The sequence below is a fragment of the Pseudomicrostroma glucosiphilum genome (genome assembly GCF_003144135.1).
Source record: "Pseudomicrostroma glucosiphilum strain MCA 4718 unplaced genomic scaffold BCV69scaffold_1, whole genome shotgun sequence".
In the NCBI taxonomy this organism is placed as follows: Eukaryota; Fungi; Basidiomycota; class Exobasidiomycetes; order Microstromatales; family Microstromataceae; genus Microstroma; species Microstroma glucosiphilum.
Genome location: NW_020289913.1, coordinates 1,650,377 through 1,675,086, shown reverse-complemented (window position 1 = coordinate 1,675,086; position 24,710 = coordinate 1,650,377). Strand labels below are relative to the sequence as shown.

The following is a 24,710-nucleotide window of genomic DNA, read 5'->3' as shown; positions in this document are numbered from 1 at the left end:
GCGCCGGTCTGATATGCAGTCAGCATCGGTTCCGCCCTCTGCCTCTGCCTGCGCCCAATCCGCACCTCGGCATGCGTGAGTGAGTCTGACCATACCGCGCGTTCCCGACGCCAAGCTTTTTGGCTGCTGTTCCCCCACTCCATCTGAGCTTCGGAGCATTCCTCGCCTTGGCGCCATCTATGGCGGAGGGTAGAAGAGGGCCATCAGGGAACGAGGGAGAAGGGAGAGACTGTCACACTTATGCATTGCCCGTGCCCTTTTGTGAGCTTCTCCTCTAGCCGAGGCAAGTAGGACCGAAGAAAGCCAATCGCTTGTTTGCGCAACCGGTGCCGACTGGCCGTACGTTGCCATCTCCTTGCAGGCCGCTTCAAGAGCAGTTCTTGGACCCTTGGCTACGGCTTCCAGGGCTCCTACGGTACGCTCAGCTTCTGCCGGCCCGACAAAGGGCTGCAGAGACCTGCAATGGGCGTCATAGGTGTAGATACGGGATAAGGCGAAGGAATTCACGGCGAGGTTTTTAAATCGTAATCGCAGCAATCCCGATGCAATCTCGGCGCCAAGGTCAGGCTAGGCAGCGCACGGTGCAGACAGAGTGGATCACGAAAAAGGTTGTATTGAGCTGTATAGTTCGACATCTACCACGCACTGAGGCAGACCGCAAGTGGGGTATCATTCATAGACACTCTGCAGCACCTCTCACTCTTAGGCGCCAAAGACCTTGAAGCGCTCAGAGTCGTCCATGAACCCCTTCTCACCCGCCTCACCGGCCTTCTCTCCAACGACGAGCTCCGCCTTGAGCTTCCAGTCCTTGGGCAAATTCCACTTGCTAGCAATGGTCTCCTCGGTGAGGTTGCCGTAGTGCTGCAAGTTGCATCCAAAGCCCTCGTTGGCCAAGGCAGTCCAGACATTGATCTGGGCCATGCCGCTGGCGTGCTCGCTCCACTGAGGGAAACGGTCAGCGTAGATGGCGAATTTCTTCTGGAACTCTTGCACCGTCGTCTCGGACTCGTAGAAGAGGATGGTGAGACGCGCACCAGCGAAGCCTGCCAATCGCTTGGCAGCTCCCTCGAACTGGTCCGGTGGGGAGACACCCTTGACCGCGTCGTATACGATCTTGTTCCAGTACTCGTCGTGGTCCTTGCCAAGGAGGAAGACCTGTGTGTGGCGTGTGGCCAACGTGAAGCGGAGATGGTTAGTCATGTTGACAATACCGTCATTAGCGTACTGAACACGGATACTTACCACTCTGGAGGACTGAGAGTTGAAGCTCGAAGGCGACTGCTTGACAATCTCCTGAACCAGCGGGATGAGCTTCTCATCCGGGATCACAGCCCCCTTGCTGAGAGGGTAGATGGATCGCCGAGCCGCAAGAGCGGAGACGAAGTTGGAGACAGTTGAAGTAGTTGCCGACATTCTGATCCTCTGTGTATCTTCTGGGTGAAGCGAAAGTCTATCTATGAGAGTTATGGATGCGATTGTGATTGGAACGGAAGAGAAAGAAACAACAAGGCAAGACACGGTTGATGAGTGGTGTGATATGGTCAACTTACGGCCGTAGGTGTCGTAGCCCGCGAGAGACACACCCGTGTCTGCCGGGTTGATCTCCACTCCGCGCCACTCCCCGCACAGATCCCCTCGGCAAAGGGGCAACACCCAGTCCCAAGTCCCGATAGCAGCTGCTCAGTCTCTGAGTGCACCATCTCCACGCCTTCTCCAGACAATGGCAGGCAGCTCTTCATCTCCTGCACCGACAAGTTGGAAGCGGTCTTCGTTCCTCTCTCCGTCCTTCTCCTCTTTCTCAGACGTCGTCACTGCCGTCTCGTCCTCCCTTCGTCCTGCGAGCGCCCAGACTTCCAACACTACCGCACCTCCACCTCTGCAACGACATAGGAGTGGCCAGCAGCAGCAGCAGCATCAGGATGAGCGTGTCGTTGAGCTGCCCACGTCGAGATGGCAAAGGGCAGCTTGGAAGTCGGAGGAGTTCCCAGAGCTGAGTCATGACCAGTTGATGGATCTTTGGCCGGATGATGAGGAGGTGAGGCTCTGCGTACGCAAGGCGGTGGAGGAGATGGCCCGTGAGTGAGGCAGCAGGGTCCGATACGATACGGCGAGGCAATAGCTGCTGAGCATGGCGTGGTACTGACGACAGAGGGAACGCTGCTCCTGGCTTGCGATTGTCCATGACAGTGAATTGGGCGCTCGATCCTCGCCTGGTGGGCGGGCAGCGCTCCGAGTCAAACCGGGGCAGTGCAGCCATCATCTCTCTGCTGAGCCACCTCTCCATCGATGCTGCTTCATCGCACAAGCAAGACAAGTCTCAAGCCTCCGGCGCTCTTCCTACAGGCCAGCAGTCCTCTGAAGACACAAGAGAGCGAGACTCATCGACCACCGCAAGTGAAGCGATCAAGCCAGCAAAGCAGTACGAGCGACATGACTTGCTGCGAGCCATTGAGCGCCAAGATCACGAGACGATCATCGCGATCCGCAATAGCAACTTTGACCTGCTGATCGATTCTGCCCCCGGTGCATCAGCTTCCGCTCCAGCTCAGACGCCCCTAGGGTATGCCATTTCGCTCGGTCCCAAGTGGGCTGGAACGCAGATTGTGCTCACAGGAGCTCTTTCTAAATTCGTCAATTCGCTGCCTGACCCAGAGGAAATGGCCGAGCTGGCGAACGCGATTGAGGGAGGAGCAGCGGGAGGAGCGGGAAAGAAGAGGAGGATGGAATATGATCCGAGGACGATGGGCAGATTGCGCAAGTTGAGGGGGAACCTCAAGCTTGCTGTCGAGTGAGTATGACCAGGGTATCGTCGCATGCATTGCGTCGCTCCCTCGCTGACGCAGATGCCTGTCCGTCTAATATCGTTGCAGTCACTCCCTCGCCACTTCACAGAGCGGCCTCCTTGCCTCCTACGTGCAGGTGCTGCTCATCTCCGGTGGAGCTGCTTTCATAGACGATTCCGTCTCTTCGCTACGCAACTCCATCCACTCCCTCTACGGCACCTCTTCCTCCCGCCCTGGATCCTCAATGATCATCTCTTCGACGCACTCGCCTACAAACGAGTCGAGGACGTACGTTCTGCAGTTCGTCAATGAGGGACTCAAGAAGAGGGAGAGAGTGGCGGCAGTGCATGATCTCGTGGAGAATGCCACGGGGGATCTAGTCTTGATGGCTTTGTGGGAAGTCGTCAGGCTCACCTCACAGGAAGTCTCTGCTATCTCTGCCTCTTCCGCCTCGGTGGACTCCTCGCTGCTGGAGGACCTGTCCTCCCCTCTCCCACCTTACTTCCTGGCCCGCGATGACCGCATCACCGGCGCTTTTCTAGAACGACTGAACTCCCTCGCGCGCCTGCTGGACTCGCCCAATTGCACAGTCAAGAGGAGAGGCACAGAGTGGACTCGCACTAGAGGCGTGGCTGAGGAGCTGGAGGGTGGATCTGGCAGAGTGAGGAGGTTTGAGAGTGCCGAGAGGGTTTCAGTGATTGAGAGGGCCCTCGGAGGGAGCAGACTGGGTGGAGAGAGGGGAGGAGACTGAAATCGTGTGACCGGATTGGCTTGCCCGCGGGGATGTCTGCTATGCTATGTGATTTTGCTGCAACTGTAACATTGATGTATGCCTCACGAATCGTCTTCATCGTCGTCCTCCTTGTCCTGCTTGCCTGTTGTGCGTCTGTCGATTGCGCGAGTCAATGCAAGAAGTTGGGAGATCAGCTCCTTTTTCCCTCTCGCCCTCATGCGACCCGACTCCCTACATCCTTCACTTCTACTCACCCTTCTCTCCTCCGCCTGACGTCCCAATTGTGTGTCCTGGCAATATTGACCTCCATTGTGGTGATTTGATCCCTCAAGAAGTCCAGGTCCGAGTCTGCCGATTTGAGTGATTTTTGCGCTGTACTGAGCTTCGAGGAAAGAAGTGTGATGGCTTCTTCCAATGGGTAGGAGAGCATGACGTTTGCCTGCAGCGCGAGTGTATGCGTGAGTGAAGGCTGGCAGACTACATCCATCCGTCTTCGGTGATACTCACCCCTAGCCAAAGATTCACCTCATCCACAGGCTCAATTTCCGCAGAAGCGTAGAGGGTATCGTGCAGCTCGAACCTCGTCTCCATCCCCTTTCCCTCCTCTCTCAGCTCCTTTAAATGCTCGACCATGGCCAGTGTCTTCTCAATGTCAGGGATCTTCTCTTGCAGGCTCTTGGACCGTGAAAAGGTTGACGACTCCATGATCTTGTACTTCTGAAGCGCCTCTTGGAACTTCTGCAGAGTGGCCTGTACGGGCACATCTGGTCCGCCGAGGTGCGACTCAACGTCCTCGATGAAGGGAGCTTGTGGGATGCCCGAGGGCGTGGACTGGAGCTTCTGCTCTGAGCCCGAGGGCGATGCTGTCGCCATGATGGATGTGGAGCGGATCGGAAGAAGTCAATCGAGGCTGGTAGCGACGACGGACAGAGGCACGCAACGCGGCAAAGGCAGACGTCGGCCGTCTGCTGCGCTCAGGCCGCCCTGGACGCCCTTGTCCGTCCGCGTATGGGTGGTGAGAATTCAATCCCCGCCGCCCTTGCGCATGGACTGCAGACGCCTGGCCACTCGCCCCCGCAGACGCCGGCCAGTCAGTCTACCATCACCGTCCAGAGACAGAGGGCATCCTCGTCCCTCCTCCTCCTCCTATCCCTGCCCAGCACACTCTTGCTCCTCCCAGTCACAACCTTGGAGGCAACGACGTCGACGAAGACGGCAAAGAAGGTCACGCTTTGCACACTGTTGCAGCGATCTTCCTTCCCTCCTACTCTGCCCCCCTTCCACGGCTCTCCTTGGAGTGGTGTGCCTGCAGCCGCCCGATTCTTCCCTGTAGACGCACAAGCACTTCGCCGCGGGCGATGGCAATCTGAGACTCTCCCCGCCTTTGCCTCACCGTCCTCCCCTCATCCCTCGTCCTTCTTGGTCGTAGCGGAGCTCAAGCAACCGCTCGCACCGAGGTCAGATCCTTCGCTCGCGTAGTAGCACACTCCTTGGCATCCCCAATCACCACCTCGTCACTTTCCTCACGCTCCGGCGTCTGGATCTACTCAATCATACCCCAGCCATATTCAGGCACCAACAAAATACTCTCATTGCCCACCTTCCTATCTCTAGTCTACCATAATGGCCTATCGAGGAGGTAGAGGAGGTGGAGCTAGCGGCGGAGGAGGACCCCGTCTGTCCAACAGCTCTGCCTCTTCCAACATGTCTGGCAACAATTCCTCCGTCAACACCGGGCGCAATAGAGGAGGTGGACAGTCATCTGGACCCCGCGGCTGGGGCTCTCCTTCTCCTCAGCTCAACGGCAGTACACCCAGGCAACAGCAGCACCAGCAACAACAGCACAACAATAGCCAAAACGCCTCTGCGGCTGCTGCCGTCACTGCCTTTCCCTCCCTCGGCAAAGCATCAGGCCCTGCCTCGGGCTCTCACAATGCAGATAACAGCTCACAGGCCAAGATGAAGGATCGGGTCAACTTTGTCATCCTCAGCCTCGTCGGCAACACCGTCACTGTGAAGACTCAGTCTGGTCCCAAGTACGTGGGCATCCTTCATTCCACTACAATCGAGGGTAGCGAGCTCGGTGTCGCTCTCACCTATGCTCAGGAGCTCAAAGGCGATGGCTCTCTGGGCTCTCCAATTCCTTCCCTCGTCATCAAAGGACCTGAGCTCAATGGTGTCGAGGCTAGCGAAGTGACTCTCGGAGAGCCTGTCAAGGCCACAAGTGATGGTGAGTGAGCAGACTATGAATAGTAGGTCTGGCCGAGCCCTGCTGATACGCCGTTATTCCCCTTCCAGGCTTCCGAACTGATGTTGAGATCTCTGCTCGAGGAGGCCCTGATCCCTTTGGAGAGGGTCGCACGCTCCAAAAGTGGAGCGACGATCCTGGTCTCGCTGCACTCGACTCTGGCCTGGAAACAAGCTTTGCTGCCGGCAACAATGCCACCAACGGCAGTGGATCCAGTGGAGGAGCCTGGGATCAATTTGCAGCCAACGAGGCCCGTTTCGGCATCAAGTCCAACTACGAGGAGACTATGTATACCACGAAGCTCGATCGTAGCGGCAAGGACTTCAAGGAGCGAGAGAAGCGGGCCGAAAAGCTCGCGGCCGAGATCATGGGCTCAGCCTCTGCCAATCCTCACATCCAAGAAGAAAGGGGACAAGCCGCTGCTGATGACTCGGGTCAGAATGAGGAAGACAAGTATGGAGCGGTGGTGAGAGGGCCAAATGCCTATGTGCCTCCTGCTGCCAGGCGTGCGGCAGAGGCTGCTGCTGCCGCTGGCAAGGGTGCAAAAGATGCTAAATCGACTACAGATGGTGCCGCTCTCCAGGCCACACCGCCTGCTGCTATCGTCAATACCGCTTCAGTGCTAGTAGAGCCTCCCAGTGAACAGGCTGCCACGCCCGGTATTGCAATCAAGGTGCCTACACCAACGGGAGGTACAGCTCCGTCCGCCACTGCCGAAGCTTTTGTTCCTGCTCAGGCTGCTCCAACAGGCACAAGCGCCTCTGCCAACAATGAGAAGCTCACGTCGGACTTCCGTCATTTCGTCTCCTCTGAGCGCCAGCGAATACTGAGGGAAAAGCAGAATGCTCTTGCTGGAGCTCAGGCCAAGGCAGAACGGGAGAAACAGGCAAAGCTGGCCGAATTAAAGAACTGGTCATCGAGCTTCAAACTGAAGACTCCGATGCCTGAAGATGTGGCGGAAGTGATCCATAAGTCAACTGCTGGAGAGAAGCCGAGAGATCCTTCCCTCGTCAAGAGCATGAGCCCTACGACTGCCCACACACAGACCACCGGTGCGGCTTCGGCCGGCCGAGCAGGCGGAGGAGCAGCAGGAGGCGCGGCTTCTGTCGTTACAAGTCCCGCCGGAGGAGCCGGTGCTGCCTCCGCGACAAGTCTCGCCCCCAAGACTGCCAACGTCGCGACATCAACAGTCAACAAGAGCACGAATGCCCAGCTGGCCGAAACAAAGGCGATCCTATCGAAGATGACTATCCCGAAGATCCCGCCCTTCAATTCTGAGAAAGCCAAGGCTCGTCAGGCAGCGGCGGCAGCTGCAGCAAAGGGTGTGGCAGCTGGCACTAGCTCAGACAAGCCGACCGCACCTTTGCAAGGCGTGCCTGTCATCTCACCGACAGCTGGAAGCAGTGCGGCAGCTCCGAGGATGAGCGCCAAAGCCAGCTCCTTCAAGCCATTCAACCCTGCCGCCGCGGCTTTCACGCCTGGAGGCGGGGCCGGTGGGCCCCCTACACTGCCGGCTTCTGCTGCTCCACCTACTGCTGTGAAGCAGTTCTCTCCAGCTGCTTCGGCCAGTGTCGCTGCTCCTGTCCTTGCCGCTCCACCTCATTCTGCCAATGCTGTGTCGACTGCGTCGTCGATGGCGGTGCAAGCGTCCAACCCCTTCTTTGGCACAAAGGTGTTGAAGAAGTCAACGCATCCCATCCACATTCGAGAAGACTTCACCCCTTTCAAGCCCGGAAAAGTTGCGGAATCGACCACTATCACGCCGAGTTGGCCATACACTGGCAAGTCGTATCGTCAAATCTTCTCGGCTGTCGCTTCACCAATGTCGGGCGGCCCACAGCTGGGACTACCAGGAAGCCTTGGCGAAGATGGCTTGGCCCATCAGGGAGCTGGTGGAGTTCACCCAGGCTCGAGCGTCCCGTCGACGCCAGCGTCACAGCATAGCGCTGGACCTCATCATCCCGGTGTTCACCATCCACAGCAGGCTGGTCAACCCGGCCAGATGGGCATCTCATCCAGTCAGTCCTCCGGTGTTCCGCTGAACATGATGGTGCCCGGAACCCCCGCCGCCGGCAGTGCAGCTCCACCTCACGCTCCTTCGCCTTATGGTATGGTGTACCAGCCTCAGCCCGGTGGTCCTGGCCCCTACCGCTTCCCGCAAGGGCAGTACGTTGTACAAGGTGGTATGCCGATGGTGCCGCCGCCAGGTAGCGCAGGCGCAATGCCTTACGGAGCAGGTATACCTCTCCAGTACGGACAGCAGAACGGCCACCCTCACCACCTTGCTCAAGGCGGTCCTCAGCACCACATGCATGGACAGCATCATCAAGGAGCTGGCCAGCCAATCCACATTCAGCAGATGCACTTCCAAGGTCAGGGAGTTCCGCCGTATCAGCAATTGTACTCGCCTCAGCTAGGCAATATGCAGGCTGCTCCCGCCCAGTACCTGCCAATGGCTGCTCCTCCCGCGAGTGGAGCTTCGGCTCCGGCTGGACCATCGACACCTAGGCTTGGAACCAGCAGCAGCGGCCCTGCTTCCAATTCCGGTGGCAATGTTCCTACTGGACCCGCTGTCACCAACAACAGCGCGGCCGGCGGCGGCAAGGGTCCAGCATCACTGCCGCAGGCTCCTCCTCCGTCGGCAGGTGGAATGTACTACCCTCCCGGCGTACAACAGCCCGGTAGTGGGCCTGTGCAATATGGCAGTGCCCCACCTGGTGTGCCTGGTGCTGCTGGCTTCATCCCGCAACAAGGCCCACCGCACGGAGCGCAGGGAATGCAAGGGGGCCCTAGGCAACACTACCAGCCGCACCATCAGCAATCGCATCATCTCCACCAGCAACAGCACTTCCAGCAACAACAGCACCACCAGCAAGGGTACGGCCAGCAGCAGCAGCATCATGGTGGTGGTGGACATGGCTTTGGGGGACATGCACCTCCGCCGCAACAACAGGGACATAACCAGCAGCCCTCAGGGCAGGGACAGGGACAGGGGCAGCAAGCAAGCGCAGCACAGGGCCAGGCAGCCAAGAGCGATGCGGGCAAGGCTAGCGCAAAAGAGTGAGGAGATGACTTCATCAAGAGGAGATGACTTCATCAAGAGGAGGTGCATGCTGGCAAAGGCATCTAGGACGGTGGGCGGAGACGCGATAGGGGAGAAGGGTGGGCAAGGACCAGGCAAGTCAAGATAGCCAGCAGTAGCCGCTTTGCCAGGGCAGTCGACAATTCGGGGAATCGGTGAGGCAATGTGTAAACCCCCAAGCCGCCCTACCCCGTTTGTTTCCTCTCCCAATTCTCACCAACTTTCTATTCCCCACGACTCCTTCCCTCGCTCACTCCCTCGCTCCTCCTACTTACTTACTCCATCAAAACCTCCCCCAACCTTGCTCTCCTCTGTCTTCCTCATCGACAATCACCAAACACATCACCACCATTGCGCGCCATACTTTTTCCGACCTATGTGCGCTGGGGATCGTCCCTCTTTCTTTGCACCCAGCCGCTCCTTCATCTTGCTTTGGGGCATCGCTTCACGAGCCGTGGCTTTAGATCAAGTCATGTAGGTCTGGCTCCTAGGCGGGGTGGCGAGGTGGCAAGGGAAAGGGGGGGCAAGGAGGAGGCGGCAGGCGGTAGGCGCAAGGAGACGAGGGGAGAGATGAGGGGAGTCGAGTAGGGAGGTGAGGTGCTGGGGGTTCTCTTCACTGCATTTCACTGCAACGAGATAACGTGGTTGCGGGAGCAGAAATGTATTAAGGTGTGAATTGATGCAAGGTGGTTTGGTTATTGCGATGCAACGGCAAGAAGATTTACAGAAGGTCGGCCCCGCCCGCCTGGCTGCCTGGCTCTTCCTCGCCCTTCTCTCACTCTCCCTCACTTCATCGGAGGAAGTGGGTGAGGTCAGATGAGTCCCTGCCTCTTGAGCAGCTCATAATCCTTCCTCGAATACGTATTACCTTGCTCATCCTCCACCTCCTCAACATCTCTTCCTCCACCACCTCCACCAAGTGAACTAACCGCTGCTCCTCCAGCATCTCCTCCTCCTCCACCACCACCAACACCAAGTACCCCACTCTCTTTCCCAGCCCGCTTCAACTTCTCTGCAAGCTTGAGCGCATCTTGAATCTTTGTAATGCCGACAAAGTGTTTTGTATTGGGCAAACCCAATGCTCTCATTCCAAATGCATGTCGACTCTCGGTAAAATGTCGATCGAAATTCTTACGTCCTTGATAAGTAAAGTCGGAGCAGATTTCGCACGAGTACTCTACCGAAAGACCGTGTAGCTTGTACAGCCATACGGGGATCGGCCGACCGTCCCAGCCAAGAGGGAGTTTCTTGGGATTGTAAATCTTGCCATTCTCGTCATCCGAGTCGTCTTCGTCGGCCCGGTTTGCTCCCCCGGCTCCTCCATCTTGACCTCGTCGCCGAGCGGAAGACTCGCCAGCGGGATCCTCGGCAAGGCGGGCCAGCTCCTCGGCCTCGGCAGCGCGCTCGCGCTCCGTTAAGGCTGCTCTGCGCTCCACGTTGGATCGTGTGTCGAGGCGATGCGAGTCCAGCGGACCCTTACTGAGGGCGTAGATGATGTACTCTTGCTTTGCGAGATTCTTTCCCTTTGAGAGAAGAGCTTCGCGCGCTGCATTTGACTTGTGAGAGGAAGAGGACGAGGAAGCCCCATTCGCGGTACTCGAAGAGGGGCCACCCTGGATCCGCTCCAGGGCCTTCTTGTGCTTGTTTCCCTGCAGGTGGCCATCGAAGACCGTTTGCTTGGAGAAGGACTTCCCGCACGCCTCGCACCAGATACCAGTATCGTCTGCCGGCCGTGGTATCGGTGCAGCTGGAGCAGTCGATGTGGATGATGAGGCAGTCTTGCTAGAAGAGGCGGAAGAGGAAGCGAACCTCTCGCCTTGATCTTCCCAGCCCCTCACCTCGCCCACTTTCCACTTTTCTTCAAATTCCTCCTCTAAGCCCTCGACGAGGCCGTCTATATCTTCCAGCGGCTTGATCTTCCGTAGATAGCTCACGAGATAGCTCCTCAGCGCGTTCAGGTGCTTCTGGTACCCCTCGCCCTGCTTCGTCTCCATTGCCACGTCCTCGCTCGCAAAATCATGGAATCGCTCGAGGTAGGACAGATAATTGCATCTCTTCACTCCTTTGAGATTGATGTACTGCGAGTGGTACTCGTTGAGATCTAGATAGCGTCCCAAGCCCTCTTCGCCGGAGAAGAGTCGATCCATTGCGCTCGTGGTCACGCCAATGGAAGAGGAGGTCGAGGGAGCAATGGAGTTCTCCAGTGCGGGTATGTCCAGGGTGAGCATCTCTGGCGGAGCCGAAGGGTACTTCTCATGATATGACTTGATGTGATTCAGCCGCGAGTAGAAGAGAGACATAACTTCGGACGTGGTAGCTGAGCTCCCAGCTGCAGCAGAGGAGGATCCAGCAGCGTTCCCCTCCCCGCCTGTGGGCCTGCCACTTAGCAGATCGACTTCTTCTTTCCTGATACCAGTCTCATCCTTGTAGAAGTCGACCAAATTGCGGTTGCGCGATACGATGCGGTCTACCAGTATCGAGGCGATGTGCGAATTGGTCAAGGTCGAGCGACTAGGCGGGGCGGAGGAGGACGAAGAGGAGGGCAGGGTAGCGAGAACAGAGGAGAGGGCTGCGGTGTACCTCTCTGCCTCCTCGTGGGTGGAGCGAGCGACATCAAAGGGAGACGACAGCGACATGATGGGCGGTACTGGGCTTTTTGACCGCCAATATTGTGCTTGTGAGGCGGAAGGAAGGCTGTACGGCGGGAAGGACTGTGTGGCTCGCCAAAAGTCGGAATCGGCAGGGAGGCGAGGCGGCGGCTCCGAAGTGCCTCTGCCTGGCCCTTTCCGCCCAGGGCGATTTTGGGATTGGTAACCGCGACGAGGTGGAGAAGTGACTCCTTCTTGACCCTCCTTGACCTCGTACCATCTATCACTACCTCCTTGACCTCTACCACTAGCTGCAGTCTTCCCACTTACTAGCCATGTCACTCTTCCGCCAAGCCTCCAGCTCTCTGGTGAGTCCCGACCCTCTACCCTCGCAGCAGATCCCGCTTCGCCACCTGGTCACTCAGCCGCATACTGACATCTCATCTCCTCTCCTCTTCTCTATTCTTACAGCGTCTCCTTCGCACACCTGCCACCTCCTCCTCTCTGCTGCAAGCACCAGCACAGCGCTCCCTCTTCCACACCACCTCTCTCCGCCTCGCCCTCTCCGCCGATGCGCGCAAGAAGATCGATGCGGCAGTGCAGGGTAACCCATTGGTGGTGTTCATGAAGGGCACACCAGAGCTGCCCATGTGTGGTTTCAGCAGGGCGGTATGCCAAATTATGGAGGTGCAGGGAGTCAAGCCCGAGGTCATGAAGTGAGTCCGAGGCGAGGGGCGGGGATGAGGTAGCAGAGAGAAGAGCGTCTCCTCACCTTTCATCACTCCCTTCTCTAGGACATATAACTGCCTTGACGACCCAGAGCTCAGAGAGGGCGTAAAGGAGTACAGCAGCTGGCCCACCATTCCCCAAGTATACGTTAATGGTGAATTCGTAGGAGGTTGCGACATCATGCTTAGCAGTGAGTAAACGCAGACTCGGGTGCGGGACCGGACGGAGAGTGTTAGGAATATACAAGACTGACTCCTTGACCTTGCGCCCTTGCGTCCTGACCCAACTTCAGTGCACCAATCGGGCGAGCTGGAACAAGTGTTGGAAAAGGCAGGCGTTCTCTCACCTCTGCCGCCCCCGAGCGAGGCTCCCAAGGCTTAAGAATGTCGTGATAATGTGAAATCAGCAGGGAGTCTGTCCCGCTCGATGCAAGATCAAAAGGCACAGCGAAATGAGGCTGATGAGAGGAAGGACGACGATGCCGTGGGAGGGGTGCAGGTGGAGATGTGGACAATCGGAGGAAGTACATCTCACTACTCAGGGACTGATGCTCAGCTGTTGGATGAATAGAGGCGTAGGCATGGGACGCTCTCACGCTTTCTCCTTCTTGCTAATATATGTGCTTGCATAAAGTACACTACAAGGAGCGAAATCAGCGTGCGCGTGCGTGAACAGGGGCAGTGAGGGTCATCAAGTCTGGGTGGATGGTGTTGCAAGTACGAAGGTAGTGGGATAGATTACGGCCTTTTCACACTCCCCCGTCTCCCCATTTCCCTTTAGCAATCCCTCAAGGTAAGGTTTTTTACTTATGCCCACACCTGTTCGAGGCGAGCCACATCCTCGTCGGTCGGGAGGTGCTCTTCGCAGCCTAGGAAGCGCCACAGAGCCGTTGGATCCTTGAAGTCGTGGTGCTGTGAGGGATGAGGATGGAGCGGCAGATCAGGCCAAAGGAAGAGAAGGTGGTCAGCCTCGGAGACAAATTCCTCCCTTCAGCTCCTCAGATTCTGTCCTTGTCAAAAGAAAAGAAAGACTCACAACAACAGTGACCAACCATTTCCCCTCTCCCACTCCCCTCAACAATCCCCTCGTCTTGGTCTCTTTTGCAAAGAGCATTTCCCATTCACCCCAGATCTCAAATGCCTCGTCTCGCCAGGCCTTGAAGGACTCTTCTTCGATGATTGTAGGCTGGGCAATTTCTTTGCCTGGGAAAACACCCCAGGTGACGGCGTCGACGTCACCGAGGGAGAGGTTGGACTCGTAGTCGCCCTGTGGAGTGGTAGGGGTGGATGTGGAGCAGAGTGGGGAGGAGGTCCGGGGTGGTCAGATGATGTCTACATCGGACTTGTAGGCTGCTTCCCTTACGCGCGCACTCACCTTCCTATTACCAGCAAAGAAGCTCAGTCTCCCCTCTCCCTCCTGCTCAATCTTCTCTCTGATCCACTCCTTGTCAGCCTCATCAACGAAAATCTCCACAAAGGCCTTCTGGTAGACGTAGCCTCCTCCGTCTCTTGGTCCGAACCCATACGTGGGATCTGAAGAGGGCACTCCGTCAACGGCCGGCTGGGATCCTACCGTCCACCAGCCCCTACCGGACAGACTCGAGCTGGAGCTCGACGACGAGCTTTTCGCCTTCTTTGGCAGATTCAGCGCCAGCAGCCAGTTGCGAATTGCCAGCGTCTCGTCGAAAATCGGTGCGTCGCACCAGGGTATACAGGCGAGTCTTGCCAGAAGGTACTTGGAGAAGATGAGGCTGATGTCGTCTTCCTCCACCGGTGTGCCCCACAACCTCAGGGCGTCCTGCGGAGGCACCTTGAGCGAAACGCCGTACCCATCAATCTCACCAAAGGCGGGCGACCGGGCGTCTCCGTAACGACCATTGGGGAATTCGTCCCAACTTGTGGAAGAAGCAGACGTGGTCGCGGTGTTTTGGACATAGTCAGGTGTGAGGTGGGAAGCATTGCCGATGGTGTGTGCAGTGGCGTCTCCGTCTGGCGGAATAGCTGGAGAGTATAGAGCTTGCGAGGTCTTCGATGTAGCGCGCTGTAGTGCCCCTTGTGTAGCAGTACGGTAGTCGATGGGCTCGGACCGAGAAGATTCTCCGTTGATGGCGGCCGCTCTCGCCTTCATACCTTCGATAGCCTTGACCTTTGCCACCGGACCCTTGCCGAGGCCTTCCTCAAAGGACCGAGTAGGTTGTTCATCCCGGACCCATCCCAGCCCTTGCAGGACTCTTCTCACGCTCTTCTCCAAGTTGAGCGTACATAGATGGAAACCGCGGATGTCGGTCTCGAGGTAGAGACGTGCGATGATCCGGATAGCCAATTGGACGCCGTAGTCCTTGACGGCAGCATCGTCAAACTAGTAGGCAAGGTGTACAGAAGGGGTCAGCAGCGAGATCATACTACCAAGGCACGCGGCTTCACAAGACTCACCCGAATTGGCTCTAGAGCTAACAAGACTTCCTCGGGCACTGTAGCCTTGCAAAGATTGGTCATTCGCCGGAAAGACTGGTAATTCTGAATTGGCATGATCCCGGGCAGAATCGGAATTGTGATACCTGACATGGGTAGGACAGGGCCTGGGGTGAGCCGAAGGCGCTTTTCTCCGCGATGGCTCTCTTTCGTTGTGCATACTCACCAGCCTCCCTGCATTGCTTGTACCACTGAACAAAGACGTCGACATCATAGAAGAGTTGTGTAATGATAAATTGAGCTCCGGCCTCCTGTTTGAGCTTGAGATGCTGTACGTCCCTGGCAACATCACGCTCGATGGAGTCGCAGTGGCCTTCGGGATAGGCGGCTACACCAACGCAAAAGAAGTCTCCATGTTCTTGACGAATATAGCGGACCAGGTCGGTTGCCAGCTGGAACTGTGAATCGGAAGCGATCCAGTACTCCTCACCCCTGGGTGGGTCTCCACGCAGGGCGAGGATATTGCGGATGTTGAGCTTGCGAGCCGTACGCAGCGTCTGGTCTAGACTTTGCTTCTCCACATTGGTACAAGTGAGATGCAGACAGACGTCCAAACCACCCTGCCACTCGGTCAGGGGCTCGCCGTTGATCGTTTCGCCCTCCCATGCGCCATGCACACAACTGCCTGCCAGGCTGAGACTCTTTCCCTCTGTCGTACCTCCTGCGCCCCAGGTGACATTGAGCCAGCTGGGTCTAAGGTCGGATGACATACGTGCGATACGAGAGAGAAGATTGGATGAACCTTGGCTTGTCTTGGGTGGGAAGAACTCGAGAGACCAGAAGGGCGAAGAAGGCGGTGTGTTCTGGAGCTTGCTGGTGATGTGAGCGGGATGTGGGCCGGACGAGGAAGACGAGGGCGAGGCCGACTCCGGCGGGGTGTCGGCAGGGGATGCCATTGTGTACGAGGTGGTTGTGGAAGAGGGAAGAGTGCAAGCCTGGTAAGTTACCCTCCTTCGATGGCGATTGGTGGTCGATGGCAGTGGTGACTGGGGGGAGTAGAGGCCGAGGTGTTGCTCTGGAAGAAGAGGCGTCGGCGGCGATTGTCGGCGTAGAGCGGAAAGAGGCGCGACCCTGGCTGAGGCTCAGCCGAGACCAGCGCCGCGCCTGAACACTCCCCGCCCAGCCAAGCCCAGCCAAATTTTGGGCGTGGGGGCGAGTCAGTCGTCCTAGCAACCTCCTCTTCCCGCACCCATCGTCCACCACGACTTGCACAGCATGCCTGCCACCACAACCACAGACGGAGCCATCTCCGACAAGCTGACAGCTGCCTCCTTGGAGACGGGCAACGGACATGCCAACGGTAATGGCAGCGCACCCAACCCTGAAGCAGACTCCGAAGACGAAGGAGACGAAGATGAGGGCGAAGGTGGAGTAGCTGGCGAGGGAGGAGACTCGGCCGCAAAGAAGAAGAACAAGAAGAAGAAGAAGTCTGGAGCTGCAAAGAAGAAGGCAAAGGCTCAAAAGGAGAAGATTGCCAACGGTACAGGACTCAAGCAGACCGAGCCTGAGCCCACCATTGGTCTCTCCAAGATTTGGCCCACCGGAGATTACCCAGAGGGAGAGACGGTGCCCTACGATGAGAGCAAGTGGGACGAGTGAGTATCCGAATCGACAAAAACTTTGAGAGATCATGCTTATGATTGGATTTATGCTTACAATCAATCCGCCTGCTCTTGTACTTCCTTAGCAACCGAGAGAGGACAACCCTTGCTGAGCGAAAGGAGCGCGAACGTCTGCTGCAGGAAGGAGAGGGCAACAGTTACGCTCATATCCGAAAGGCAGCCGAAACTCATCGTCAAGTGCGTAGGTACGCTCGATCGGCCATTCAACCCGGAATGTCGATGACGGAAATTGCAGAGCTCATCGAGGGCAAGGTCAGGCTGCTTGCAGAGGAGGATCCGGAGAACCCCTTTGCTGCTGGAATGGGATTCCCCACTGGTCTATCTCTGAACGAGGTTGCAGCCCACTACACTCCCAATGCCGGAGACAAGAGGAGTGAGTATTGTCTGATCTGCCCCAACGTCGATTGTGTCGGACCTTTGCTCATCTCCCCCCTTCCTGCTCTTCTTCCTACCCTCCTGCCAGTCCTGCAAAAATCAGACGTCTTGAAGGTCGACATCGGAGTACAAGTCCAAGGTCGTATCTGTGACTCTGCATTCACTTTGACTTTCGAAGAGACGCACAACCCTCTCCTCGAGGCGGTGCGTGCAGCCACTGAGACCGGTGTTCGCGAGGCCGGAATTGATGCTCGTCTGGGCGAAATCGGAGCGGCGATTCAGGAGACCATGGAATCGCACGAGTACGAGGTCAATGGCAAGATGCATCAAGTCAAGTGTGTACAGAACCTCAACGGGCACAACATCGGTCGCTACACTATCCACAAGGAGAAGAGTGTGCCCATTGTGGCCCAGCCTCAGATGACGACGAAGATGGAGGAAGGAGAATACTTTGCCATTGAGACTTTCGGCTCCACTGGTAAGGGATACGTCGTAGACTGTGGCGATTGCTCACACTATGCCCGTAGGGCCAATGTGGGCAACCCTACCCTGAGGGTGGCTAGCGCAAGGCCGCTGCTGCATACCATCAACAAGCAGTTCGGTACTCTGCCCTTCTGCAGGAGGTACCTGGATCGAGTGGGTGAGAAGAACTACCTGCTTGGACTTAAGCACCTCGTGTCGCAAGGCATCGTGCAAGACTACCCACCTCTGGCAGACATTGCTGGCGTGGGAGCTCAAACGGCTCAGTTCGAGCACACCATTCTGCTGAAGCCAACTGGAAAAGGTGAGTCTAGATTCGGAGCGAGGTGCGAGAAAGAAGATCTGCCCAAGTTTCACCTCACTGACCGATACTCTTTGGCTTCCGAACGAACAGAGATTGTGTCGAGAGGAGACGACTACTAAAGTGGGGTTTGGTTAGGCGCGGCGGGGGGAAAGCTATTGGCGAGCAGCAACGAGCAAAGAGACAGCTCTGCGAGGGGGGAAAGGGCAGCGAGCAGGCAACTGCAGGGAATTTCATCTCCACTCCACATCACCAGTATCATATGATTCGTTGCAATTGATGCTTTGACTTGTAGGATGAGCACCTAGGCTTGGCGGACTGCTCTGCTTGACGGGCGAAGTCAAGTGGAGCGAAGCTGTCTGACGTGCGCCTGCCTGGCTTTGATTTTCACGCATTGGCTCGCTTCCCCGCATTGCGCGGCGTGGTGCCCCGCTCGCCTCGGTCCACATCCAAGACGGATTCGCTTGACCCTAGTGTCCTCCCGCTCCTCATACCATTGCCTTCGCCTTTGGTGAGCTCTACTACATCCTTGCAGACGTATCCTTCATACCTTTGCATACGCTGAGAACACTCGATATCCCCCAGAAGAGAGGCCAGCCATCAAGATGGACTTGTACGTATGTCTCAGGGCGGAGGTTACGCCGACAGCTCCTGACTGATCGTTCTCTCTTTATTATCTTCTCAGCCTCGACCTTCCCACTCACCAGCTGATCCTCAACGATCTGGCTGCCAATCTATCCGACTCCATCCGCGCAGGAGACCAAGGCGTCACCGGCGATGACTTCAAGACCTTCCTAGATGAGCACGCCGCCGCCTTGCAGCCCTCGTCTTCCAAGAAGAACAATCCCGAATGGCTGTCTACCTCGGCTGCCCATGCCCAGATCAGTCTGGCCAGGTTTGCCTCCTCCATCGCAGCCGCTTCGAGGTCAACCCCTCGTACCATCGATGAGACCAATGATACTCATCTGCGATCTGTTCTCAATGAGCTCATCAGGAACACCATTCTCCTCAGCACTGCTGAGATTGAGGAGAGTATGGCTACCTGGGATGAGTGGCCACTGGCAGACGAGCTGGCCTTCTCCTTTTGCAAGAGCCTCCTCTACATTGCCTCAAAGGCGCCTCAGCACCGCGCTCGTTGTGTAGATGGTGTGGTCACCCTCGCCCGCAACCTTGCGTTGGGGCTGGGCGCAACTACGGGAGACGCACATGTGGTTGCTACTCGCCTCGTACCCATGCTCCATGGTCTGTACCGAGCTCTCTCCTCCAACATCTTCAACTGGGAGCTCATCGAGTTTGCCCGACTGGTCACTGCCGTCACTCCCATCACGGGCACGGCTCAGACTGTTCAGCGTCTGAACCACGTGCTCCTCGTTCTGCCTGAGCAGCAGGCCGCCAGAGCACAGGGAGGCAGAGCTACTCGCAGGAAGCAGAAGAATGCTACCATCCGACGTCGCGATCCTGATGATACTGAGCCCGGAGAGGCCGACACCCGCTCGCAGGGCAGCATCGAGACTTTCTTCTCAGGAGATGATGAAGACGACACTGAGATCTTGCCTGATGAGGCTCTCCTCGATGGTGGCTTTACCTACAGTCAGGGGCAGGACCTCATGGACGATCCTGCTTTTGCCTACCGCTTCGCCCTGCTCTCCATGTACCGTCGAGCGGAACGACCGCTCTCTGGTCACTTTGTCTTGTGCAGTGCCCTCGAGATCTTGAGCTCTGTCTTGGCCCAGGCCTTGGCCTCACACGCCAAGCCTCGTATCAAGAGCTTTGCTGACTACCAGAAGATGGGACTTCGACAGGACGAATTGGACCCAGCGAGAGCACCTCGTCCAGACAGGTTCGATGTCGACGTCAAGCAGCACCATGATGGCCATGACCCTGCCGTGGGACAGGAGGGTATGGCTACAACCAAGGCCTGGGCTGGTCTGCACCGATATGCCGTCGATTTAGGCGACGATGTCAAAGCTCCTACTACCAATGGTACCAACGGTACCAACGGTGGGGGCGTTCTAGCATCACTACCGCTCATAGGTTCGAATGGATCCGCTGCATTCGGCAATGGTCACCCAGAAAGTCTCACGGATCCTGAACATGGCGCATCATCGGCGCTCCATCTGGCTAGCCGTGCTTACCATGACATTCAGCGCTTCATTGAGAGCGAGGGTACCAAGCACAGTCAGCTCTTCTCGGACGTCTATGCTCTCGAGATCTTGAGCGAGGCACTGAAGCTCGGCGCTCTCGCTTCCGTTGCAGTTTCCAAGCTCAGCGACATCCCGCTCGATGCTCACACTGTCGTACGTGTTCGAGCGCTCCTGAGTGAGTCTGCCGTCATCATCGACCCGCTTCTTCAGGGAGCAGCTCTGCAGAGTGCTAGCATCCTGGTCCGCAACTTCCCCTCGCTTGTCGGATCTCTCACTACTCAGCTGCGTCGCTTCGCTGCGTCACCTCAGCCCATGTTCCTGACTCCGAACGGAGACACCACGCCTGTTCTAGAGTCGGCTGCCAAGTGTCTGGCTACTTGCGTCACCATCGTTCCCGGGGATGACCTGGCAGTCTCGACTATGTACGCTCTTCTCAACCACCTCGGCCGAGACACTGGAGGGGGTGCGGCAGGCGCCGCTGGCAACGCTGGCGGCGCAATGTCCGTACGTAGCGGGCTGTCCAAAGCAGTCACCGGTAGGGACTTCTCTCTCGGTCATTCCCAGACGCAGGCTCTCTTCGCCAGCCGCACCGAGGAAGAGAAGCAGATCATCAACCTCAGCATTATTGCCATGGTATCTCGACTGGCGCTCGAGATTGGCCGACCAGAATTGACAGGTCTTGCTACGTCGATGCTGCTCCAACGATTGAGGAGTGCCGACGACGAGAGCGAAGCTGCCATTCTCTGGAACATTGTTCCTCTGGCTCTCGCTGGGCCCAAGTCCTCCTTCGTAGATGTCATTCGAGCTTTGACGTCGGTCTCGCGAAGCGCCATCAGTGGTGGTGCCAACCGTCGTACTGGTGCCGCCATTCAGGCTGCGCAGTTCAAGCTTGCTCAAGGCTTGGGTGCTCTCAAGGAAGACGAGGATCGCTCCACGCAGAGTAAGAGTCAGGAGGGCAGCGAAGAAGATGAAGATCGCTTTGCCACTTCTGGCAGGAAGCAGCTTTACCTCATCGAGCTCCTGCAGCTCTTTACCGAAAAGGGTCTGGCATTCCAGGGCTCGAAGGGAGGCAGCCGATCGGAGCAGTCCGAGGTCAGTGCTGATCTGGCTGGCCTACTGCCTGCCATCGCCGCTGTCCTCTCTCACAACGACATCAACCCTCAGCTCAACCCGACGCTTGAGGAGGTGTCTCTGTTCCGTAACATGTGGTTCCTGTCCGTCATCTTCGGCTTTGCCGATGCTGCACCAGAGTCCTCCATCGCAGACTCGCTCGCTACCATCTCGATGAAGACACCAACTCTGGTGCCCGAGACGGCAGTCAACTACCTCGAGTCGGACCTGCAGTACAACTCGGTACTTCGGGCAGATTTCCCCTCGGCGACGATTGACAAGCAGCGCAAGACACTGCAGAATCTCATTCCAAGCCACAGCAGTGAGCTGCGCTCTCTCGGTCTACCTCAGCTAATCTTCTTAGCGACCATCTATCACCTCGAGTGCACGCGAAGCGCTATGGGTCGGCCTTCGATGATCCTGTGGTACTTTGTTAACCAAGGATTGAACACGAGTTCGCTGCTGGGCTCGATGAAGGCCATTGCTGACGAGGTCACCACCTCGTTCATTAGCGACCTTTCGCCTCAGGTTCGTGCTCACTCTGTGGACCCACGAGTCTCGATGGAGATTCAGAATCTCCTCCTCGGCTCCTGTCACAGGGTGGAGCAGGTTCGACTTGTGTCTCGCAAGATCCTGGATCGCCTCTTTGCCGCTTTCCCTTCACTGGTGTGCGACCAGGATGTCGTCTGCACTCTCCTTGAGATGTTGACTCTCTTACGACGAGGTTGCGAGGGGCAATACCGCGATGAGTTTGCGCCGGTATATCAATTTCACTCGAAGAGGGCCAATGTATCTTTTGAGCTCTCTGACTCGTACAGTCAGCGCGAGGAGATCCTCTCGGAGTTCCTGAAACGCACTAGGGCTTTCCTGTCGATGGCTCTCGCTAGAGCACCCGTCGAGCTTCAGTCCATTCTGCAGCGATACCTAGGGTCCTTCGACGACGAAACTCTGCCTGGCACCTCGGACATGGGCAAGAGCATTGCCATCGACTATGCCCGAGCGGTAAGCAGTGGTGCTCATGACTCGCACTTGCCTTCCCTCGGAGGCTGGAGAGTGGATGCGAGCAGCGCTTTCGTCGGCGAGCTGAGCTCGAAGAGCACCTACCTGGGAGAGATGACAGGCATCCATCTGGCCTTGAGCGAGACCATGGTTCAGCTCAAGAAAGACCCAGAGTATCAGTTCGCGCCATCCAATGTCGCCTCGTACAAGCAGCAATTGGCGGAAGTGTCTGGCAACTTTGCTGCAGGCCATCGTCACCTGCCGTTCGGCGAGCTGCGAAGGTTGCTCTACCGATCTGCCGCCGTGGCTGTCGCTCTCCCTGAGCCAGACCATGAGCTGCTTCACCATCTCGTGGCCATCCCCATTCGAATCTTCACTCCTCAGGCAATCCAGGTCGCCAGCCACGTCTGGTCTTGGATCATCGGCGAGCGCCCTGAGCTCGAGACGAAGGTCATGGTAGAGATCGCTCTGGGCTGGAATGACACTGTGCGACTGCACAAGGGTATCTTCCAGACCAGCGCATTGACTGGTGGACATGCACTGCTCCGCAAGACCGAGATGTCCGCCTTTGATCGAGAAGAGATCGTCAGAGAGAGGGAGAAGGCCAAGAGGCTCTTCAGCCCTCATCTCACCCTGCTGCAGCTCATCTCGAGTCGCTTCCAGGCTTTCCGATACCGCAATCCGACAATGGTTTATGCACTGATCCAGATGCTCCAGACGTCTTGTACTGCCGTCCACGAAGGCAGGATGACGACACACCCTCTTTCGAGGCAAGTCAGATTCACCCTGCTTCTCTTTGGACTACGAGTTGTACAGAGCTCGCGATTGGACATGCTTGTGGAGCATCAGCTGAGGAGGGCCCTGTACGATGTCGCTTTCGAGTGGTTCAGCACTATCCCGCAGTTCACATATGGCGCCAGTCGCATCGAAGCTGCCGCCGAGATGCAGGTAATGAAAGAGCTACTGGAAGCAGTCAAGGTCGATGCTGCCAGGGCTAGCGCCGTCGTTACCTCCTTCACTGGCCCCAATGCTCTCGACCAGGTCAGGTTGCCGAACCAAACGACACTTGCTGCAGGCGCTCGTGAAGTCGTCGATCGCAGAACACTCTTGCAGCTGTTGATCGAGGATGAGGTCCGAAGAATCTCGGTCTGGGTCAACCCGCTGGGCGAAGCAGGCCGCGGTACCGACTTTGCAGGCGAAATGGCCAGAAGCATGACCGAAGCCAAGTGGGAAGCAGTGGCCTACACGGCCTGGAAGATCAGCCCGACCGTGCTTGCCCAGTTGCCCGTCAGGTACAAGTCGGCAGCTTTGAAAAGAGAGGCGGGCAAACTGATCAGAAGCGAGCCATGGCGCGTGTTCAAGAGTGGATATGCCCTTGACCTGCTGCTGGAGGACCACCTGAAGATGGCCCTGAGGGAAGGAAGTGACCTCAAGTGGCTCCTCTACTGGGGCCCAGTCTCGCCGATTGAAGCAATTTGGCTCTTCCAGCCAGTCTTTGGCAACAATGGAGTCCTGCTGCAGTATGCCATGAGGACGCTCGAGCACCACCCCGTCGATCTCACCTTCTTCTACGTCCCCCAGGTTGTGCAGGCTTTGCGAGATGACAAGTTCGGCTATGTGGAGCAGTTCATCTTCGAGACGTCAAAAGTGTCGCAGCTGTTCTGTCATCAGATTCTGTGGAACATGAAGGCCAACTCGTACCAGGACGATGATGGAGAGGTGCCTGATCCGATGAAGCCCACACTGGACCGCATGACCGACCTGATCGTCGAGGCACTGAGCGGTGAAGCGCAAGACTTCTATGACCGAGAGTTTGGCTTCTTCAACGAGGTCACCTCGATCTCTGGCAAGCTCAAGCCCTTCATCAAGAAGAGCAAGCCGGAGAAGAAGGCGAAGATCGATGAGGAGATGGACAAGATCAAGGTCGACCCTGGAGTCTACCTGCCGTCGAACCCTGATGGTGTGGTTGTGGACCTGGACCGAAGAAGTGGAAGGCCTCTGCAGTCTCACGCTAAAGCACCCTTCATGGCCACCTTCAAGGTACACCGAGATATTCCCGCTGGCGGCAAGGGTGAGGATGAGGCAGATGAGGGAGACGACAAGGGCACCGTCGGCGTCGATGTTTGGCAGTCTGCCATCTTCAAGGTCGGAGACGACTGTCGTCAAGACGTGCTCGCGCTGCAGTGCATTGCCTTGTTCAAGGTCATCTACACTGCCATTGGTCTAGACGCCTACCTCTACCCATACCGAGTCACCGCCACTGGTCCTGGATGCGGTGTCATCGATGTAGTGCCCAATGCCACCTCCCGAGATGAAATGGGAAGGAGCAAGATCAACTCTCTCCTCGACTTCTTCGTCGGTAAATTCGGCAATGTGGACTCGGTCAGTTTCCAAAAAGCCCGCATGAACTTTATCCAGTCCATGGCAGCGTACAGTGTGGCATGTCACTTGCTGCAGTGCCGTGATCGTCACAATGGTAACATTATGATCAACGATACGGGTCACTTGGTGCACATCGACTTTGGATTCCTCTTCGATATTGGACCTGGTGGAATGCACTTTGAGCCTTACTCCTTTAAGCTTACAGAGGAGTTCCTCGATGTCATGGGTGGAGTCGACTCACAGGGCTTCAAGATGTTCAGCGAGTTGTGCGTCAAGGCCTTTTTGGCTGCGAGACCTTACGCAAGGCAGATTGTACAGGTGTGCAGCTTGATGATGAACACTGGTCTGCCCAGTTTCAAGGGACAACCAACGATGGATCGATTCCAAGGACGATTCATGCTGGATCTGGATGAGAGGCAGGCAGCAAAGCATATGATGGCACTCATCAAGGACGGTATGAAGAACATCCGCAGTCTCCTCTACGATGAGCTTCAACTGAGGACAAACGCCATTCCCTACCACAAGTAGTCGTACTTGTCGTCGCTACCTTGTTTTTGCTCGATTTCTGTACTTCGCATCTCACCGTCGCTGTTTGCTCCACTTTTTTCTTTTCCAAATTCAACTTTCGACTCCTTTTGCTGCTCCGATGCGCTTCTTTTTTTG

At 56.9% G+C, this 24,710-nt stretch overlaps 9 protein-coding genes across 9 annotated transcripts; 5 read left to right on the top strand and 4 right to left on the bottom strand.

Moving 5' to 3' along the window:
- Nucleotides 1-592: 592 nt before the first annotated feature.
- On the bottom strand, nucleotides 593-1,480 carry BCV69DRAFT_255074 (putative nitroreductase). Its single transcript, XM_025490573.1, has 2 exons — nucleotides 1,243-1,480; nucleotides 593-1,155 (listed from the first exon to the last, which is right to left on the bottom strand). Exons 1-2 carry the CDS (start codon nucleotides 1,411-1,413, stop codon nucleotides 703-705), a joined length of 624 nt encoding a protein of 207 aa, XP_025351299.1. The 5' UTR covers nucleotides 1,414-1,480; the 3' UTR covers nucleotides 593-702.
- Nucleotides 1,481-1,797: 317 nt separating this feature from the next.
- On the top strand, nucleotides 1,798-3,689 carry BCV69DRAFT_21068 (hypothetical protein). Its single transcript, XM_025489747.1, has 2 exons — nucleotides 1,798-2,788; nucleotides 2,871-3,689. The coding sequence occupies exons 1-2, from the start codon at nucleotides 2,181-2,183 to the stop codon at nucleotides 3,532-3,534; spliced, it is 1,272 nt and encodes a 423-aa protein (XP_025351298.1). The 5' UTR covers nucleotides 1,798-2,180; the 3' UTR covers nucleotides 3,535-3,689.
- A 77-nt stretch (nucleotides 3,690-3,766) lies between these two features.
- BCV69DRAFT_243331 (Prefoldin, subunit 3) lies at nucleotides 3,767-4,389 on the bottom strand (the record flags this gene model as incomplete). Its single annotated transcript, XM_025490064.1, has 2 exons — nucleotides 3,767-3,955; nucleotides 4,024-4,389. 2 exons carry the CDS (start codon nucleotides 4,387-4,389, stop codon nucleotides 3,767-3,769), a joined length of 555 nt encoding a protein of 184 aa, XP_025351297.1.
- Nucleotides 4,390-5,013: 624 nt separating this feature from the next.
- Nucleotides 5,014-8,919, top strand: BCV69DRAFT_21047 (hypothetical protein). Its single transcript, XM_025489745.1, has 2 exons — nucleotides 5,014-5,746; nucleotides 5,815-8,919. Exons 1-2 carry the CDS (start codon nucleotides 5,140-5,142, stop codon nucleotides 8,826-8,828), a joined length of 3,621 nt encoding a protein of 1,206 aa, XP_025351296.1. The 5' UTR covers nucleotides 5,014-5,139; the 3' UTR covers nucleotides 8,829-8,919.
- A 517-nt stretch (nucleotides 8,920-9,436) lies between these two features.
- BCV69DRAFT_21044 (hypothetical protein) lies at nucleotides 9,437-11,541 on the bottom strand. The gene has a single exon (XM_025489744.1). It carries the CDS (start codon nucleotides 11,480-11,482, stop codon nucleotides 9,659-9,661), a length of 1,824 nt encoding a protein of 607 aa, XP_025351295.1. The 5' UTR covers nucleotides 11,483-11,541; the 3' UTR covers nucleotides 9,437-9,658.
- A 192-nt stretch (nucleotides 11,542-11,733) lies between these two features.
- Nucleotides 11,734-12,836, top strand: BCV69DRAFT_280036 (monothiol glutaredoxin). The gene is made up of 4 exons (XM_025491463.1): nucleotides 11,734-11,802; nucleotides 11,906-12,150; nucleotides 12,229-12,353; nucleotides 12,456-12,836. Exons 1-4 carry the CDS (start codon nucleotides 11,770-11,772, stop codon nucleotides 12,542-12,544), a joined length of 492 nt encoding a protein of 163 aa, XP_025351294.1. The 5' UTR covers nucleotides 11,734-11,769; the 3' UTR covers nucleotides 12,545-12,836.
- A 133-nt stretch (nucleotides 12,837-12,969) lies between these two features.
- BCV69DRAFT_244542 (MTHFR-domain-containing protein) lies at nucleotides 12,970-15,530 on the bottom strand (the record flags this gene model as incomplete). Its single annotated transcript, XM_025490116.1, has 5 exons — nucleotides 12,970-13,074; nucleotides 13,199-13,429; nucleotides 13,538-14,521; nucleotides 14,596-14,720; nucleotides 14,801-15,530. The coding sequence occupies 5 exons, from the start codon at nucleotides 15,528-15,530 to the stop codon at nucleotides 12,970-12,972; spliced, it is 2,175 nt and encodes a 724-aa protein (XP_025351293.1).
- A 318-nt stretch (nucleotides 15,531-15,848) lies between these two features.
- On the top strand, nucleotides 15,849-17,673 carry BCV69DRAFT_280034 (peptidase M24A, methionine aminopeptidase; the record flags this gene model as incomplete). Its single annotated transcript, XM_025491462.1, has 4 exons — nucleotides 15,849-16,229; nucleotides 16,322-16,629; nucleotides 16,720-17,415; nucleotides 17,506-17,673. Coding segments are annotated over 4 exons (1,414 nt in total), but the record flags the coding sequence as incomplete, so codon positions are not given.
- Nucleotides 17,674-17,901: 228 nt separating this feature from the next.
- BCV69DRAFT_280033 (hypothetical protein) lies at nucleotides 17,902-24,693 on the top strand. Its single transcript, XM_025491461.1, has 2 exons — nucleotides 17,902-18,025; nucleotides 18,098-24,693. The coding sequence occupies exons 1-2, from the start codon at nucleotides 18,018-18,020 to the stop codon at nucleotides 24,573-24,575; spliced, it is 6,486 nt and encodes a 2,161-aa protein (XP_025351291.1). The 5' UTR covers nucleotides 17,902-18,017; the 3' UTR covers nucleotides 24,576-24,693.
- Nucleotides 24,694-24,710: the final 17 nt, after the last annotated feature.